At 40.2% G+C, this 19,380-nt stretch overlaps 1 protein-coding gene across 3 annotated transcripts in view; it reads left to right on the forward strand.

The window, feature by feature from the left end:
* CTTNBP2 (cortactin binding protein 2) overlaps positions 1-19,380 on the forward strand; it is a 171,805-nt gene that overhangs the window by 89,558 nt on the left and 62,867 nt on the right. For all 3 annotated transcript variants that reach the window (XM_024128757.1, XM_024128762.3, XM_028489835.2), the window contains 3 exons: positions 3,582-3,732; positions 6,758-7,009; positions 17,020-17,137. In XM_024128757.1, coding sequence (XP_023984525.1) covers positions 3,582-3,732; positions 6,758-7,009; positions 17,020-17,137 — 521 coding nt within the window. The remainder of the gene's footprint in view (positions 1-3,581; positions 3,733-6,757; positions 7,010-17,019; positions 17,138-19,380) is intronic.

Raw genomic sequence — 19,380 nt, forward strand, 5'->3', positions numbered from 1 at the left:
CCCCACTATTATTGTGTTACTGTCGATTTCCTCTTTTATAGCTGTTAGCAGTTGCCTTATGTATTGAGGTGCTCCTATGTTGGGTGCATATATATTTATAATTGTTATATCTTCTTCTTGGATTGATCCCTTGATCATTGTGTAGTGTCCTTCCTTGTCTTTTTTAACATTCTTTATTTTATAGTCTATTTTATCTGATATGAGTATAGCTACTCCAGCTTTCTTTTGATTTCCATTTGCATGGAATATCTTTTTCCATCCCCTCACTTTCAGTCTGAATGTGTCCCTAGGTCTGAAGTGGGTCGCTTGTATTCAGCAAGCCTGTGTCATTTGGTTGGAGCATTTAAACCATTCATGTTTAAGGTAATTATCAATATGTATGTTCCTTTTACCATTTTCTTAATTGTTTTGGGTTTGTTTTTGTAGGTCCTTTTCTTCTCTTGTGTTTCCCACTTAGAGAAGTTCCTTTAGCATTTGTTGTAGAGCTGGTTTGGTGGTGCTGAATTCTCTTTGCTTTTGCTTGTCTGTAAAGCTTTTGATTTCTCCATCAAATCTGAATGAGATCCTTGCTGGGTAGAGTAATCTTGGTTATAGGTTCTTCCCTTTCATCACTTTAATTATATCATGCCACTCCGTTCTGGCTTGTAGAGTTTCTGCTGAGAAATCAGCTGTTAACCTTATGGGAGTTCCCTTGTATGTTATTTGTCATTTTTCCCTTGATGTTTTCAATAATTTGTCTTTAATTTTTGCCAGTTTGATTACTGTGTGTCTTGGTGTGTTTCTCCTTGGGTTTATCCTGTATGGCACTCTGCACTAACTGGACTTGGGTGGCTATTTCCTTTCCCATGTTAGGGAAGTTTTCAACTGTAGTCTCTTCAAATATTTTCTCTGGTCCTTTCTCTCTCTCTTCTCCTTCTGGGACCCCTATAATGCGAATGTTGTTGCGTTTAATGTTGTCCCAGAGGTCTCTTAGGCTGTTTTCATTTCTTTTCATTCTTTTTTCTTTATTCTGTTCAGTAGCAATGAATTCCACCTTTCTGTCTTTCAGGTCACTTATCCGTTCTTCTGCCTCAGTTATTTTGCTATTGATTCCTTCTAGTGTAGTTTTCATTTCAGTTATTGTATCGTTCATCTCTGTTTGTTTGTTCTTTAATTCTTCTAGGTCTTTGTTAAACATTTCTTGCATCTTCTCGATCTTTGCCTCTGTTCTTTTTCCGAGGTCCTAGATCATCTTTGCTATCATTATTCTGAATTCTTTTTCTGGAAGGTTGCCTATCTCCACTTCATTTAGTTGTTTTTCTGGGCTTTTATCTTGTTCCTTCATCTGGTACATAGCCCTCTGCCTTTTCATTTTGTCTATCTTTCTGTGAATGTCATTTTTGTTCCATAGGCTGCAGGACTGTAGTTCTTCTTGCTTCTGCTCTCTGCCTTCTGGTGGATGAGGCTATCTAAGAGGCTTGTGAAAGTTTCCTAAGTTTACTCTTCTTAATAATAGATGGTTGTATATGAGGGAAATGAAGAAGAGGAATATGCTGTTTCCAAACCTCCTGTGAATGAACTTGCTTCCGAAGAAGAGGATTATTTTTAGCATATCAACATAAAGTCATCCCTCCTGCCTATGGCAGAATGGTTCCAGGACCTCCTACAGATACCAAAATTGAGGATGCTCTAAGTCCGTTATATAAAATGTTGCCGTATTTGCATATAACCCACGCACGTCCTCCCGTGTACTTTTAACCATCTTTAGGTTACTTATAATACCTAATACAATGTAAATGCTATGTAAATAGCTGCGAGCATGTGGTAAATTCAAGTTTTGCTTTTTGGAACTTCCTAGGATTTTTTCTAAGTATTTTCCATCTGGGGTTGGTTGAATCCACAGATGTGAAACCTGCAGATATGGACGGCCGACTGTGTATGTGGTTATATAACGGATTGTTAAACACTTTGCTGTTCACTGTTTTCCACCACCGCAACCCCAAAACCTTTTTTATGTGTGATGGCATTAAAAGTAAAACATAGAATTATATTAATTGTAATACTCTTAACTTCCTACTGGCAGTTTATTCAGTATTAAATCCCAATTATTCACTTCATTTTATCATTTTAAAAAAAATTGAAGCAGAACTTACATACTGAAAGAAATCAGAGCACAAAACCAAAAAGAGCCTGTCAAGTAAAATATACGTAAGTTTAGCAGTGATTTCTTCAGTAGTTTAATAAGTCAGTTGACTATAGATATAACTGTCTAAAATCAAGTCATATTTTAATAATAAAATAGAATATAGCTAAATTGCTTTGTTTGCCTGTGATGAAATGGCAGGCTATGGAGAACGAAAGCTGTGTTCAACTTTTTTATTTTACCATCCCAATAGAAATGTTTCCTTTAACAAATCTCAGAATTCTTGAAATACGGGTTTTACATTTTACAGTAATGTTACTAGTCATAAAGGTAAATTTTTCAAAGTTCAAAATGCATCCATGAAGTACAGTTTTGTTTTGTTTTTTCTGTGTGTCTAACATGTCTCATCAACCTGAGTTTATTTTTGAGGATCAGAGCTACTGATTTTGCTGCTACTTCTTGCATGTATCCTAAGTCCTCCAAGAGAGATTCTTCTGGGCTATACTTTTACCTTTACTGCCAGCAGGCAATCTGTAGGGCCACTTGCTTGGATAGTATAACAGTCATGGGAACAGAGGCATGGATGGCTTTGCAAAAAGGGAGAACCCTGGGGAAATGCAGGGGCTTGATTAATTTAAATGTGTATTAGATACACATCAGTATGTAACTTATTTTAAAAATATGCATAAACAAACCAAATGTTGCCAAGGGAAGCCAAGAAAAAACATGCATCTGAGCAAAGAAACAAAGATGTGAGTTCCTGCCTAATTTGATGATTTATCACTGTCTTTTAAGTTTATTCTCATCTAATTTTGTAAACTGAAGTTAGTTCCGAAGTGTCATGAAGTCTTGAATTTACCTCATTGCTTTCCTTCTTGATTCTCAGGGCAATGTGTTTCTGCTTAGCTGTGTCTTTTTCCTCATAAACTAGCCCCACTTCAGGAGACAGGACAGCTCTGCTGTCTTTTCTCCCCAAGATGGCCCTTTTCTGTCTCCGTACTGCCTTTTATAGTGGAGGCAAATGGTGCCCTGCTGTCTGTGCTATTTATAATTATTTTCTCAAGTGGAAATCTCAGAATGACTCAGCAGCCTGACTTTTTTCAAGGTTCAAACTATTTTGAACCACAAATAATATATATGTCAGGCACAGTTAAACTTATTCCAAGGACTCTGCTTTCACAATTTGGTTGCAGAGAACTGTCATAAACCACGTATTCACACTTGATCAAAGCTGCTATTTTAAATTTTCATGGGAGTAGTTAAAATACATCTTCCAGCCTTGTTAAAAACAGTATCTATGTAATAAGACCAGGAATAATTGATACATATATTTAATAATTCATGTAAATAAAGATGCAGAATTGCTCTAGCATTATTTTCTCTATTTAATATCTTGGTCAGGTGGTACTTCAGAAATCAAACCCAGTTTGTATGTAATTAATCATAATCTTGCATTTAGGTGTGTAGAATTATTAATTGCATATGATGCTAATATTAATCATGCTGCTGATGGAGGACAGACACCTCTATACCTGGCCTGTAAAAATGGAAATAAAGAATGTATTAAACTCTTGTTGGAAGCTGGAACTGACCGAAGTGTGAAAACCAGAGTGAGTACCTGTATGTTGGGTTTTGTCCTATAATTTACTATATGTCTCCAAACTCTACAGCTCGAAAAATAAAATCGGTTAAAATACAGGTTGCTTTGTTTTGTTTTGCTTTGAGGATATTGGATAAGGACATTGTCTTATTTGTTTGAGCATCTGATTATTAGAAGCTTGTTCATTAGCCTTTCTTTTTAAAGGTAGTTGGTGTAGTGCCTGGGAATTGTAAGCAGCGGACAAAGGTCAGCTGTCATCGAGGCCGTCGTCACTATCCACAGTAGTGCTCATTTGTAGTATGTGTAAACAGGAGGGAGTTTGTGGCAAGACAGTGCCCATTGCCAGCACTTAGAGGAAGGTTATTTGTGCTCACTGTTCTTCCCAGGACTGACGTTTATTGTTGCCAAGATTATGCAACACCTCACAGAGTTCAAGGTCGTTGCCTAATTTGAGTCAGAACTTGAAGCACTGTGTGTGGAAACCCACTATGGAGCCTAACAGGCTGAGGTAGCTGTTGACTCCATCCCACACAGTTCTGATACCTCCTGTACAGGGCGTACAGGTGAAGTCAGGGATTTAGAAACTGAAGAAATTCGGAGTCTGATCCACAGAAGAGTCCTTGGATAATACTTCTGGCTCAGCCACTCAGAAATGCATTTGAAACAAACTTCTCAATTCAGCTTCCCAAGCTGGTCTTCATCAACCTATCATGATAGATTTAAAGACCAAGAAATCAGCCTTCGTACACTGGCATGCATTTCTCCAGTGGGGACCCATCTAAGGACTGGTGGGTTTAACGGAGCCCACTCTTCACTGGTATCAGGAATTTTTTTTTTTGCAGCTTCCCAGAATGTGAAAAGTGTAATTAATCACCACCCTCCAGAATATTCCCGATGAAAGACAAGTGTAGACATCTTAATCTCCAAAGGTTATCTGAACCTTGGATCTCTTCTGTTAATAGAGAATTGACTATACTGTGCATCCATTTCATAGGAAACACCCTTAAAATTTTCTAGGATAAAAAGGTGCATTACCTACTTTAAGGTCACTCTTAGATCTTGGATTTTCTTAATTTCTCAAAAGAAAACAAACAATTAATGGTATAACCAGAGATATAAGCTAGGTATAGACATTTTCCATTGAGTTCTATTGCAAGAGCTTTTTTTCTTTAATTTCCTTTCTATTTATTTTTTGAAAATCTGAGAAAATAGTCCAGATTCATGTTGTTTTATATATTTTATTTAAGAAATCTGTGGTATTACACATATTCATTATAAAATTCTACCTTACATATGAAAAAGGAATGAATTTTACATCATTATCTGAATGAAAAATAAGTAGTTCAACATAAAAAGTCACATCCTATAAGTTAGAGAACACAGAAATCCATGCTCTCAAGCTAGTTGTTGATAAGAAATCGTTAGAAGTACAGAGACTCCGAAGTACAGAGATAAATAGCATAATTGATAAAGAACCTTAAGGGAATAATGATTTCTCATGACTTTTAATAAGATATCAAAGGAGAATTAAAGATTTTAAGTTTTTCAGAAATAACTGCATGGCCTTTGTAATATAAATTAAGGAAGGTCAAGAGCACTTACACTCTGGTGCCTAATTAAGGCTGATACCCATGTAAAGGTATCTACAGCCCAACAAAGAACAAGCCATGAAACACTTTATCTGCCTGGGGTACACCGGAGGACTATATGGTATTCCAGCTACTGCCCAGCCACGATCTGCTGTTAGCCAAGTCGATTCCCTTGATATGAAGTACAGAACCAGAGAAAAAGCCACGTCATTCAGTGAGAGCTTTAGCAAATGATCAGATGACTCAGTCTAAATGTAGATGGTTACATTTATTGTCTGTTTTTCTCCCTGTCTTCTAACCCCGTTATTTTTTTTAAAGTGTACTGTAGCTCACTGAAAAAATATTTAGTGTAGCAGTATGAAATACCAAATGAAAAAAATAGGCCAAAGGGAAAAGAAAATGAAGCCAAAATATGTATCACTGAAATAATTCTCAATTCTTTTATGAAAGTCTTAAAAATCTAATGAAGGTGGATACCTGAGTAGAAGGCAGACCTATCTGTATATAAAAATGAGAGACTACGGAGGGGATCAGGATTTCCCCTAGAATAGTGTTTGTCAAACTTTAGCGCAGCAGAGTTGCCCAGAAGGCTGTTAAAACGGATTGCGGGGCCCCAACCTTGAGGTTTCTGATTCAGTTGGTCTGGGATGAGGCTCAACAATTTACATTCTAACGAGTTCACAGGTGGTGCTTATGCTGCTGGTCAGGGGACCACACCTGGAGAACCACTATAGTAGGAAAGAGTTGAGTCTGCTCTAGCAACCAGATAAGTGGACGGTTGAGGCTTCAAAGTACAGTATGTTCTAGAGAATGGGCCCAGGCATTTTAGTTGGAACATTTTCTAAGCTTGCATTTATCAATATCCAGCTGCAGTCACAGAGAGCTCCATGGAGGCTGATAGGTATCTCATGAAGTTACTTGACTTTGTTTTTCCTTTATGTCTGCCTTTTCCCTCTTATCTAGAATCTTTCCTTCTGAAATCAGTGGCATAAAGTTTTAAGATAACTAGAATTAGAACTCTTCCCTGTAAGTGAAACTGGCTTATAACAGCATTCATTTAGTACAGTACTGATAACTTTACATTTGCATATAAATTTTAAAAAATCTTTATGCTATAGTTCATTCTCTTTCATAATATTAAATTGAGATTTTGTTTTACCATATATAATGCTTAGTTACCATCCTGGGCAGTACCTGTTCACTCCAAATGGTCAACTGTTAAGAGGCAATTCTTACCAAATAGCAAACATGAGCCATAGCAATGGAAAATACACTAATTGACAGTGGTCTGAGAACTTAGGTCATCTATGATATTCAGGATCGGAAGCCTGCTTTTCCCAGCTCGGTGGTCCATGCCCAAGAACATTTAGAGGTGAACTTTAAATAACACAGTTCCCAACATTGATGTTGTAATCAACCCTTTCCCCCTGGTCGTTTTATTTTCAGGATGGCTGGACACCAGTTCATGCAGCTGTGGACACTGGTAATGTGGACAGCCTCAAGCTTCTTATGTACCATAGGGCCCCAGCTCATGGAAACTCGTTGCATGAGGAGCCCGAGTCGGGCGTCTTTGACTTGGACGGAGGAGAAGAGAGTCGTGAGGGCACATCCAAGCCTGTTGTTCCTGCAGACCTCATCAACCACGCCAACAGCAAAGGCTGGACTGCTGCCCATATTGCTGCTTCAAAAGGTTTTAAGGTGTGTCTGGTAGCAGATGGCCTCATTACACAGTTGTAATTTGATGAGTGGCAAAGTTGTCTGCTATTGGCTGAGTGTGTTTCATCTGAATAATTGGGGACTGAGCAGTACCATTGCAGGAGATGATCCGCTTCCAATGCGAACCAACTTTTTTTGTCCAGCAGATATTTACGGTCAAGCGTATATGAGACTTAATCACAAAAATCAGTTTGGAGTTTGTTAACAAATGTGGGGGTAATTCCAGACATTTTGTCTCATGTCAGATTAGAGGAAAAGTTGGATATTGATTGAGTCCACAGGGTTGTTTGATTCCGTACCAAGACCATGCCGTGAGTTAGAGGGAGGGCCAGGATTCACGTACACATGCCCTGTACTCTGAACTCCCTCACTAGCCCTACCTGTGCTGTCTTATGATACATAAGAGGGCATTCTAGATTTCACTCATCAGTTAGAAGAGAGAAAGATTCTGATTATTACGGAAATAACATGAAATAGTAAGCCATCCGTTCATGCTTCTTTTTCTATTTAAATCACTTTAGCAATAATATTGCTTTAACAATGAAAATCTATCAGGAAGCTCCTGAGTGCAAGGCATTGTGTAAGCTAACATTTGCAGGAATCATTTATGCGATTAGTTAACTCCTGGTTCAGTGGCAAGGGTGCAAGATACAAGACAAGTGTAGGATAAGAGAAGCTCAAAAAATTTAAAACAAGGGTAATAGACACGTGGTTGGAACAGTACAAAAATGCAAATTTTTAATTTTTGGAAGAGAATGCACGTATTTCAGAGGGCAGAGTTGCGGAATATTAGGCTCAGGAATGGCTCATTCTGGAGGAGATGGAAACGATTTTGGCCTTGCAGGGTGGGTTAAATTTGTCACCCATCACTGGAGAGGAGAGTAGTTCAGATGGAGGGACGAGTAGGAACAGACCAGAAGTAGGGAGGTGGGTAACAGCTCCAGTTGAGCTAATGAAGAGTAATGAGAAGTTTCACAGTATGGCACTGGCCGTCAGTGATGTATTAAGAAGTTTGAGCTTTATTTACTAGTCAGAGTAAACCATTGAAAGGTTTTATACAAAGGAGCAAAAAAATCAGCTCTGTAGTTTAGATTGATTGACTCAGCAATAACATTTCGAAGACTGGGGATTATGAAAACACTGGTGGCAGGGGAGAGACGAGGTGAAAGATGATGGGAGTGGTAGAAATAATAAGAGAGATCACAGAGTACCAATGTCCAAGAATTGAAGACAGATTAGATACAGGAAAAGAGCGAGCTAAATAGAAGGATCATAGTGACATTCCCAGAAAGAGGAAAGAAGAGGCGTCGTTGTGATCAAGAAGATAGAATGTGGGGCTTCCCTGGTGGCGCAGTGGTTGAGAATCTGCCTGCCAATGCAGGGGACATGGGTTCGAGCCCTGGTCTGGGAAGATCCCACATGCCGCGGAGCAACTAGACCCGTGAGCCACAACTACTGAGCCTGCGCGTCTGGAACTTGTGCTCTGCAACAAGAGAAGCCGCGACAGTGAGAGGCCCGCGCACCACGATGAAGAGTGGCCCCCGCTCGCTGCAACTAGAGAAAGCCCTCGCACAGAAACGAATACCCAGCACAGCCAAAAATAAATAAATTAATTAATTAAAATGTAAAAAAAGAAGATAGAATGTGGATTTAAGCATGCTGAATTTAATTCTGGGATATGTTCAACCAGATGGAGATATCTGGAAATAGCTAGAAATGTGCATTTGGAGCTCCTGGTTGGGTAACTTCCTGTTGTTATGATCTAGAGCAGAAGCTGTTCATTTTGGACTTTGGGTTTTTTTTTTTTTAAGCTAGTGAGAAAAAGGCATGATTCAGTTCAACGTTGAGGTATTGCTTGCTAGTAGTAGTTTACTCCTATTTTATCCTTAAAAAAAAAAAAACCTGCAGAAATTCTGTGAACTTGATATATATATATTGGTTTGAATGGAAGGCAATGACATTTGACATAAAAGTGTTTGGAAGACAAAGATGGAAAATATGAAAGCTTACATTTGAAAACGCATAGTTAAGCTAAGACAGTGAATCTCATTTGATGGAGGAAAGGTGCATGGAAGGGGTAGTTCTCAACTTACTTCCCCCTTCAAGAAAATCTGAGGATAATGCAAGAGGTTTACTGGCAGTGGTAGGTTGTTCATGCACTCAACCTGAAGGCAAGAAAAAAAAAGGCAAAAAACAAAACCTGAGCATCACTGATCTAGAATGTTCCGCCACTGACCCTCTGGTGCTAGGCAGAGAGAGTAGCCCACTCTCCAGGGTGAGTTACCCTGCAGGGTGGGGGGCTTGTGTTGCCACTCATCTCCTTCATTATGAACTCCTCATAAGTCCTGGTGTTTTTATAGCCGAGGATGGCGTCTTCATGGCTTCCTAGGCCCCTGGCAACGTGGATGCTCTGTCATCACTGAGTAAAGGGAAATAGGATTTCTTTCTCACGTGTAATATGACTCTCTCTGTATTCTCTTCTGTTAAGAAGCTTAAGATAAATTTTGAACAAGAAGAGAGATTTTAGAAAGTGAGCGTGACTGACAACATCCACACACTGCAAAGAAAAATAATAAATTAAAATAATAGATATTTTTTTGCCCTGGAGTAGATATGTCATCTTCCAGGCTAACCTCTTCATTTTATGGTTAGGATATTTAAACCCTGGAGGGATTAGTAGATAGAAGTTGGAAATGAAGCCCAGAATGCCTGGTTTCATTACTTGTGCGGCCTGCCTTCCTAGTCAGTCGTGGGTATTGGAAAATATTTTTCATCCTTCGCCTAATACAGTGTTTATATCCTGGCTGACTCCGTAGAGGTAATCCATTCACAACTAAGTTGCTAAGACCAGTTTTCTGAAAAAATAAATTACACTTCTGAGTTAATCATTGTGTAGGTGAAGAGATTCTACACTGACCACAAGTAGAGCTTAAAAGGTGTATGTTTTTTTTTCTCTTTGCAGTGGCATATATGTGTCCAATCCACATAAGGTGGTAGTACCATTGTTACCCAAGAAGATGACTTCAGTTTCCCTGTGTTTTTCAATGTTAAAAAAAAAAATGGGATTTCAGAGCTTGAAGACACATAGCTCATCTAGTCCGGCTGCCTTGCCTTGCAGATGAAAAAATTAAGTTTTGGGAAATAGTGTAACTAATTCCCCCAGGTCAATTCATAGAAGACCAGATTCCCAAATCAGTCCTTTTTCCACTGAGTTCTTGGTCTTTTTCCCAATGTTTAAGCAATTTATGGAAATCACCATTTAGTGTTTGGTAACAAGAGTAGCTCTCTCTAAAGCTGGTCTGTGACTGCTCCAAAGTTGAACTCGTCACTGAGGATAAACTTGTTTTCATCACTTAGGGTGAATGGATAGAAGAGTTTCTTAGTGAAACTCTGTGTTCTGTCATGAGAACTCTGACATGTCAAGTTCCTGCTGCAGAAATAGATTAGGGAGAGTGTCTGGATTTGAGCGGCTAGTTGTTGAAGCTCTCTTACAAACAGACTCTTTATTTGGGGGATTATGTGTTTTGAGTAGATGATAATTCTAGCTTACGTATTGCCCAAGCCAGGGGCTTCCTGTCACTCAGGCTCTTCTTACTCAGCCTTTCTGGGTTGTTTAACATGTTGACTCTAATGCAGACTCCTCCTCAGCTTCTAGAACACTGCTCCTTCCTCACTTCCCGTCTGAATTTGATGACCAGGCTTTCTCTTTGTTTTTCTGGTTTTTCTCTTTTGTTTTTTAACCCTCAGCAACTCCCATGCTCCTTCCTAGCTGCCTAGTCCTATTTTTAAGAGTTTATCCAGTCTTTCAACTTTAAGTGTGGCTTCTACAGTAACTCTTCCCAAACCCAGATCTCACACCTGGCTTTTTACCTGTCTTCCAGCCATTTATTTCCACCATCCTAGAGGTCATCTCTAGGCAGGCCCACAGTCCTCTGGTTAGGCAGTGCCCTTCTTGTTGCCATCTTTACGCCATCCTCACAGTGTGTAGGAACTGTGGAATGACGGGTGCGTTTTTATCTCTTAGCCAGGCGAGTGTCAGGTATTCCCTCCCACACTCCAGCATCCACCTGACTGGATGGTCTGGATGCGGTATGTGTCTTAAGCACAGAGGCCCACATGGAGCCCCAGGATTTAGATTTCCTCTCCCTAGGTTATGGCTGCAAAGAGAAAAGAAATGATAGGAGTCCCTAAATTTCTTCCTTGTCACAGAGTTGGGTACCTGGCTAGGAGAAGACAAAGACAGGATAACCTGTGAGGTTGGACCAAGTCTTTGGGACTAGATGATAAATAGAAATCTGTGCTTTTGATTCTCTGTGATAATTTTTTCCCCTTAATTTTTATAAAATTATTTCCGAAAAAGTCAGACTGTGTGTAGATAAAGGGAAGGCTATTTTTTAAAACTCTCATTCCAGAATGTTCAGTGCAGAGTAGTGCATCCTTGCTTAATTTGAACAGCAATGACTCACAGAATCCTAAAGGATTCTCACATAAATTTGGCCAACCAGAGTCTTGCTGCACCCCTCACCCAAGACATACACTTTCTGGTGTTTTCCACTAACACCTTTCATGGGTCTGGTTTTGACCCTTTTTCTCCTCTCGGTCTCTACTTTCCCCCTTGAATGATCTTTTTGGTCTCCAGAATATGATCTATTAGAGATTCCAAAATCTTCTCTCTAGCCCACCTAACCATATCCTGAGTCCATTCAGGAAGGTCTTATCCAGGACGCCCACGGTTTTACAGGGCATCTCCTTGATAACCCAGTTGGCCCAGTACGGTCCTTGTTTATGCCCATCATCCCAATGTAACCATTAACAGTGCCCCTGTTTTACTCTTAAAAGTGTCCCAGTTTAGCCAGTTATATGGTAACCCTATTGATGACGATATTCATGTTTACTTCCACCAAACAGCTCCATGAGGATGCATGCCTGGGCTCCCGTGTTTAGGCTGCATCTCTTGTTCCTCGTCTCTTAATCCACTAACATCATCTGACATTTGTGTTTATTGCTCCATCTTCCTAAGATAATGAATTCAAATGATGGATAAAACTCTAGATTTTATTCCCTTATAAATGAACGTGTAAACAAAGGGAAGGCTATTTTTTTAAATGTCCCTTAGGGAGCCCTCATCACGGGCTGTCTGGACTTGTGTAGGCCCTGCTGTGATCTCCTCATCTCCAGTCTCTCCAGCTCCTTTACACTGTCTTGAGAGGGGCCTTCCTAACAGGAAGTTGGTCATGTAATTTACCTTTTCGTCTTTACAAGGATAAGTGACCTTTCTGCCGCTTCAAGGATAAGTGCCAGATCTTTACATGACAGACAAGTCCCGTCCAGATCTAGCCTCAGCCTCTCTCCACGAGCACACTTGTCTCCTTTCCTCTTGCACTCTCTGCTCTAACCCTGCACTGCTGGCTGCTGTGCAGACATCCTGTACTGTCTCTTCTCTCCCTGCCTTTGCATCGGCTCTTCTCATTACCTCAAATGGCCTCTTCTGCCCTGACCCCTCCCTGCCTGGAAATCATCTCGGCTTAAGTATTGGCTTCCAGGAGTTCATTGGTCCCCAGAGCACCTCTTCACACTTTACTTAGGGAGCTTGTTCTTTACTGTGATTATTTGTATGCCTCCCTCCCTTTCCACCTCCTCCAAAAAATCACTTTTCATCATTGTATATATTGTGCTCAGCAGTCTCTGGCCCACAGGCACTAAATGTTTGTTGAATCAGTGAGTGAATGGGCTATTTTATGAGAGTTCTGTCTTAACTGGTCTCCTTTCCATCACTCTCTTTTTCTGTATGTCTTCCAAACGCACCAGTTGCTTTTCAGAACTGAGCTGATCATGGCACTTCCTACCCAAACATACCCTCATGCCTCCAGAAAGACATCCAAGCTCCCTAGCGCTCGGCCCTTCACGGCTGACTCTAGCTGTCTTCATCTCAGCCCTAAGTCTCCCTGCTTCCTCATGCTGTTATTTCCCATTGTGATAGCCTCCATCTCCTGTGCCCTGCAGAACAGCGAGCACCCCAAGTTGTTCGCAGCACGTGTGCCAGACCCTACCTGTGCATTTGCAGACTGCTTCCCTCCCATTCTTTCTTGCCCAGTGTCAGACCCTCAGCTCCCTGCCCCGACTAGGGTCTTATCTCTAGCTCTTTGGACTTGGGGTTTCCACTTAGTCTCCCTGCCACTGGTACCTTGCTTCTCAGCTCTTAAAGGCCCCTGGCACAGGTAGTTCATTGTCCTTCAACATCTTTTCTACCCTCTTCTACAATAACGGACCCCTCAGAGTTCAGCTGGGCTCGTGACCACCCAAAATAAAGACTACATTCTCCAGCCTCTGTAGCAGGTAACCATGGACACCTCCGTAAGTTCTGGCGATTGGGATGTGAGTGGAAGCAGAAGTTGAAGCCTAAGCCACTGCTTTTTGAAGTCTCTGCTCTAGGGAATTCCCTGGTGGTCCAGTGGTTAGGGCTCCACGCTTTCACTGCTGAGGGCCCGGGTTCGATCCCTGGTCGGGGAACTTAGATCCCTCAGCTGTGCGGCATGACCAAAATTCATAATAAATTAAAAAATAAAGTCTCTGCTCTAGCACATGTATCTGTATCATAGTTAACAGCACTTTGATTTAGACTTATTCGTCTAGACCTCTTGCTCTGCATCACTTGGAATAGCCTGCCCAGTTCAGGTCCCCTGAGAATCCATTTCCAGAAAAAGCAACTAGCATCACAGCATTTGTTCTCTTCACTCGAATCCCACCCTTCAAGGAGAGAGCTTAGATTCTTTTCTCTACCTTTCCCACCACCTCCTCCTCCACTTAGTAAAACTTTCTCCTCGCTTCAACAGCCCCCTTTTCTGGGCACATTATCCATGTGGCTCTTGACTCTACTCTGCGTTTCTGCCAGAGAAGCAGAAACTGTTACCATCTTCATCGTCACAACCCTGGGCTCTAACACAGCGCCTGGCACAGAGGTGCTTAGTATCTCTTTCCTAAAGTTGTGAGGATGTGTGAGCACTAAATACTTGTGCTGTGTTGGAACGATGCCTAGAGCTTAGTATGTGCTCCAGTGGTTATTGCAGCTGCTCCTGTTCAGTGTCAGGTGGGTAAAGTTTTCATCTTCTTTGTGTTCCCCATGGAGCCCAGCATAGTGCTGTGGAACTCACAGCCGTGACCCTGTTTGGATACGCATTATCCTGCTATCTTTCCAACACTTCTTGCTTCCTTATAAAGAAAGCTACTGCTTACGTTATTGCCTACTGACCTACCTGAGTGTAACAAAAATTATATACAACCCACTTTATAGGTCAGACTTAAAAGAATCTTGCAGATTTTGGTTGCATCTTCTATCATTTCTGTTTGTAATTTGAAGTACCATCACCTAGAATTGTGACATTTGCTGATGTGCTGTAATTTCTCACCACTTACCTGAATATTTGGGCTATCTTCTAACTGGTGATGATTATGTTGATTATAACAAAAACAGCTGCTAATAAATATTGAGAACGTTTTACGTGCCAAGAATGTAAAAGCTTTTTACCCATCTTTTCATTTAAGTCACGTAACAGCCCTATGAAGTACAGATATTTGAGACAGATATGGAAACTGAGCAGGAAAAGGTTAAATGATTTACCAAAATTCGTAGATAAAATCATTTATATTGGCAGGCTTAGACCTCCCCCACCCCCCGGTCTGTTTTGGCTCTTACCTGCTTTTGCGGCAAGTACTAACTTGTGTAATAAATGTATTATTTTTATCTCTTATCATCTGGGAATCCATAAAGTTTAGTGCTCAGATTGCATTCTACTTAAATCTTTCATTAGAGTTAATTTTATTAACTATCTTGTACGTTTACTGATTTTGTACAAGTTAGTAATAACAATTGTATAAAAAATTTATGTATTTGACTTAGTTTTCAGTTCGTTTCTTGGCTTAGTGATTTTTTTTAAACCTGAACCCCAGACCCATGAAAGCTGGACTTTGATTACAATTGTTAGAGAAGGTCCCTCCGACTTGAGCAGGAGTGGTGAGTGAGAAACCAACGTCCAAGTCAGTCCCTTTGCAGAAGACACATTTTCTTGATTCAAAGGTCCTCTGGCTCGGCGGCTCCATTGTGCAGGTACCAAGGCCTAGTTTCCCATCCCCCCAGCATCCAAAAAGATTTCCTATATTGGCTTTGTCCTCAAACCAGCACTGGCTTCCTGTTCAAATTTCACTTAACTGGTGGTCTCAGCTTACTTTTTGTTTTTCTTTCTGACCCTTAGGGATTTCCTGTATTTCCTTGTGAACTCATGATTTAAAGTGTATTTTGGGGCCAATATGAAGCAACTGGAACTCAAGTATACTCCTGGTGGGAGTAGAAATTGGTATAGCCACTTTTGAAAGCTCTTTGCAGTCTATACTAATACAGAACATGTGCATACCCTGTGACCCAGAAGACCAAGTCTGTACATATACCCAACAGAAATATGTACACGTGTCCACCAAAGGACACGTACCAGAATGTCCATAGTAGAACCCAAATGTCCACCAACAAGAAAATAGATGAGTAAATTGTGGTATATCCATATGATAGAATACCACCCAGTAATTTTAAAAAAGAATGAATTGAATTATAACTGTTCCTAACACATGGATGAATTTTACAGACATTATGTTGAATGAAAAGAAGCCAAGTATAAAAGTGTATCTGTAATATGGTTCCATTTATATAAAATTCATAAATAGGCTAAGCCAATCTCTGATCTTAGAAATCGTAGTAGCAGCTACCTTTGGGGGGAGAAGGGGAGGGGCCAGCGACTGAGATGGAACATTAAGGAGGCTTCCAGAGTGCTCCTTACACAAGTATGTTCACTTTGTGTTAATTCTTCAAGCTGCACACTTACTTGTGTAATTTTCTATATGGATATTATACATCAGTAAGAAAAACATATGTTTTACAAAACAGAAAAAAAGTGTTTTACAGCACGATTAGAGAAAGCTGTTCAGACTGCCTAGTTTACTATGTTGTCAGAAGTGGAAGTCAGCCCAGAGCCTCTGTGTGTGTGTGTGTGTGTGTGTGTGTGTGTGTGTGTGTGTGTGTGTGTGTGTGTGTGTAGGGGAGCGAAGAGAAGGACAGTGCTTGTTTTGGTTGTTAGTTCCTTTTCATGGTTTCTGGTTTATTCAGTTTTGTGCTTACTGTGGTGGGAAATCAACAGACAAATCATGAAGTGGTAGAAGTTGAAATAGCAGAGTTCCTTGATAAATATCCTGATGTAATATCCTGCCATGCAGTTCCTTATTTGAAAATGTTTGCATATAAATTGTATACCACTTTGAATTGAAAAATTTTGGAAAACTATGACCTTTCAGCTCATAGGTTAGTGATATTTTTAAAATGGAGATTTCCTGGAGCAACACAAGAAAAAACTGAAAAAGAGGGCACCTAACTTCAATATCTATTGAGAATTTTTTCTAGAACTTCAGTCAACATGGTGTTCACACATATTTCTCAAATAAAAAAAGTAAGACAGTGTAAGATCTCAAATATATATGTGCTTACAAGGATTCTGGGATAGACTTGTTACAATTGGAGCCCAGCACTTGCATGACCAGGAAAGCAGTGCCTGATCTAGAAGATAGCAAGGTGCATCTGGTTGTAGCAGAAGTCTTTTTGCTTTATATTTCCAAATTACAGTAAAAGGATACTGTCTGCTGAAGTCTTTTTTCCTTAATTTCACTCTGCAAACTGAGTGATTAGTAAGCTAATTTTTTTCACTTGAAACCTAAGAGGCTGTTCTGTGGAGCAGTGTTTTGATCCTGTGAATCACATGTAAATGAAGCACTGTTTGCTTTTCATTTGGAGACAGTGTTTAGATTAATCTGTGTATTTGGGTTGCTGGGAAAGCAATAAGCTTTCTGGATGAGAATTCCTGATTTGCTTGCTACAGGCAACTGAATTTTCCCTTGGAGTTTTCGCTTGACTTTATCCACTTGGACGTGAGGTAATGGAGTTCGTGTCTTTACAGAACTGCCTACAAGTCTTGTGTAGGCATGGAGGGCTGGAGCCGGAAAAAAGAGATAAGTGTAATCGGACTGCACACGATGTCGCCACTGATGACTGCAAGCACCTGCTGGAGAATCTGAGTGAGTGCCCTTTGCAGCTGCATTGCTCATCCTGCATCCACACCGCTGGGGCCTCTGGGACTGTGGGAAAGATATTAATGCAAACTACAGTTTTCTCACTCTCTTCTTAACCTTCTTTGAACCCTAGCTGCTACAGAAACACTTAATAGGTTATAAATGGGGTAATTATATTTTTCCACGTAGAATGGCTTTTTACAGAATTAGTTGTTATTGAAATAATGCTAGGTCTTCCTTGTATTTGACTGACCTTGGAGAGCTTTTAAATAATTATTGCTCTTTTCTTCTGACTTAGATTGTCTTTCTAGACATGAGATTAGGAAGCTATGAGAAATCATGGTCGTCTAGTGTGCTATTAGCTGATCATATGAATGTAGGCAGGCAGGTCAGTTATCTCTCAATGTCTGGTTGCCTACCTGTCTAGGAAGATAATTGATGATCTTTTGGGTCCCTTCCATCTTTAAGAGTATATACTTCTGAACGTGTATGAAAAGTTCACTTGTGGGTTTATGAATATGGAGTGCTAGATCAGATGAAATATTGTGACCTCTTATATCAGGATTATCACTCAGTCCATCCAGTCAGCCAGCTATATCAGTAGTTGGATTTGAGCTTACATTCTAACATTGAGTCAGAAAATGAACAATAAACATAAGCAATAATTCATTGTATGGTATGTGAGATGGTAATACGTGCTATGGAAAAGACTAAGAGGGATGGGGAGTGAGAGGGTGGGTTTCAGTTTTTAAAACGATGGACAGGGTAGCCTCACTGATAAGACATCTAAGCAAACACTTGGAGGCGAGGAAGGGGCAGCTCTGTAGATCTCTCAGGTAAGAACTTTCCAGGCAGAGCATCAAGTGGACAGGGGCCCTAACAGGTAGGAGGATATCTGTTGTGTCTAAGGAACCACAAGCAGGGCAGAGTGACTGGGTTATAATGAGTGAGGGGCGAAAAGTAGGAAAACAGGTCAGAGAAGTTGCAGGAGGGCATGGGGATTGAGCCTGATCTTACTGGAATTTGTAAGCCATCGTTGGGACTTTAAGGTAACCATTTCAGTGTTTGAGCTTACGAGTGACGGGACCTGGTGTACTTTTTTTTAAAGAATTTTTGTCATTTTTAAATTCAGGAACATTGTAAGTATTCCTACCCTGTTTAAAAAAAAAAGACATTTGTTAGCTTTTATTTTATTTTATTTTATTTTATTTTTTATTTTTTAGCTATCTCATTTTAAATTTTGCTTTTATCAGCTTAGTAAACATAAGTGAGCTTCTAAATAACACAACATTGTAAATCAACTATACGCCAATAAAAAGTTTTTTAAAATAACTATTAAGAAAAGATAAAATCAAAGAAATCTCATACTAATTGTAAAAGGCCAACCCTGGCAATGTTCCTAATTAAGAATGGTGTACGTTTTAATGGTATCTCTGGCTGCTTTGTCAAGAAAAAAACTAGGAAGTCACAGGCCTAATGTTAGGCCATTAATGTAGTGTTCCAGGTGAGAGCCAGTTATGACAGCTCAGTTCAGGATTGTAGTAAATGAGGACGTTTCGGTTCTGGATATAGCCAAAGAGGAGCAAACAGAACTTTCTGATGGGTTGGGTGTGAGGTACGAGACAGGAGATTCATGGATAATTCCAAGGTTTTCAGTCTGAACAACTGGCAGGATGGCATTGCCATCAGCTGTCTAGGGGAAGGCTGAGGGTGAAGCAGATTTTGCTAACGAAGATTAGGAGTTATGTTCTGAATTATGAATTTGAGATGTCTGTTAGGTCATCGGTGTAGGAGATGTCAAGTCAGCAAGAATTCTGGAGTGAGTATGAGCTGGATTTATAAATCTGAGAGTCAGCAGTCTAGAGATGGTATTTAAAGTCATGGGACTGTATGAGGTCTCGAAGGCAGTGAACACAGATAGAAAAACTAAGAGAAACAAGCCTTGCAGGACTCTGTCATTAAGAAATCTAGAAGAAGGGGAGGGACCAGCAAAGGAACAACATTAGAGGGTGACCAATGAGGTGTGAGGAAATCTAGGAGGATTGTATCAGAGAGCAGAGAGATTAGAGCTGTGTCACAAGCTGCTAAGTAACATGAAGACCAAAAATAAAATCTAGTAGGTGATCAGTTAATGGAAAAAAGTCCGTTTAAGAAGAGGATCATAAAAATAACTTTTTTTTTTTTTTTTTTTTTTTTGTTACGCGGGCCTCTCACTGTTGTGGCCTCTCCCGTTGCGGAGCACAGGCTCC

The sequence above is a fragment of the Physeter macrocephalus genome, chromosome 5 (assembly GCF_002837175.3).
Source record: "Physeter macrocephalus isolate SW-GA chromosome 5, ASM283717v5, whole genome shotgun sequence".
In the NCBI taxonomy this organism is placed as follows: Eukaryota; Metazoa; Chordata; class Mammalia; order Artiodactyla; family Physeteridae; genus Physeter; species Physeter macrocephalus.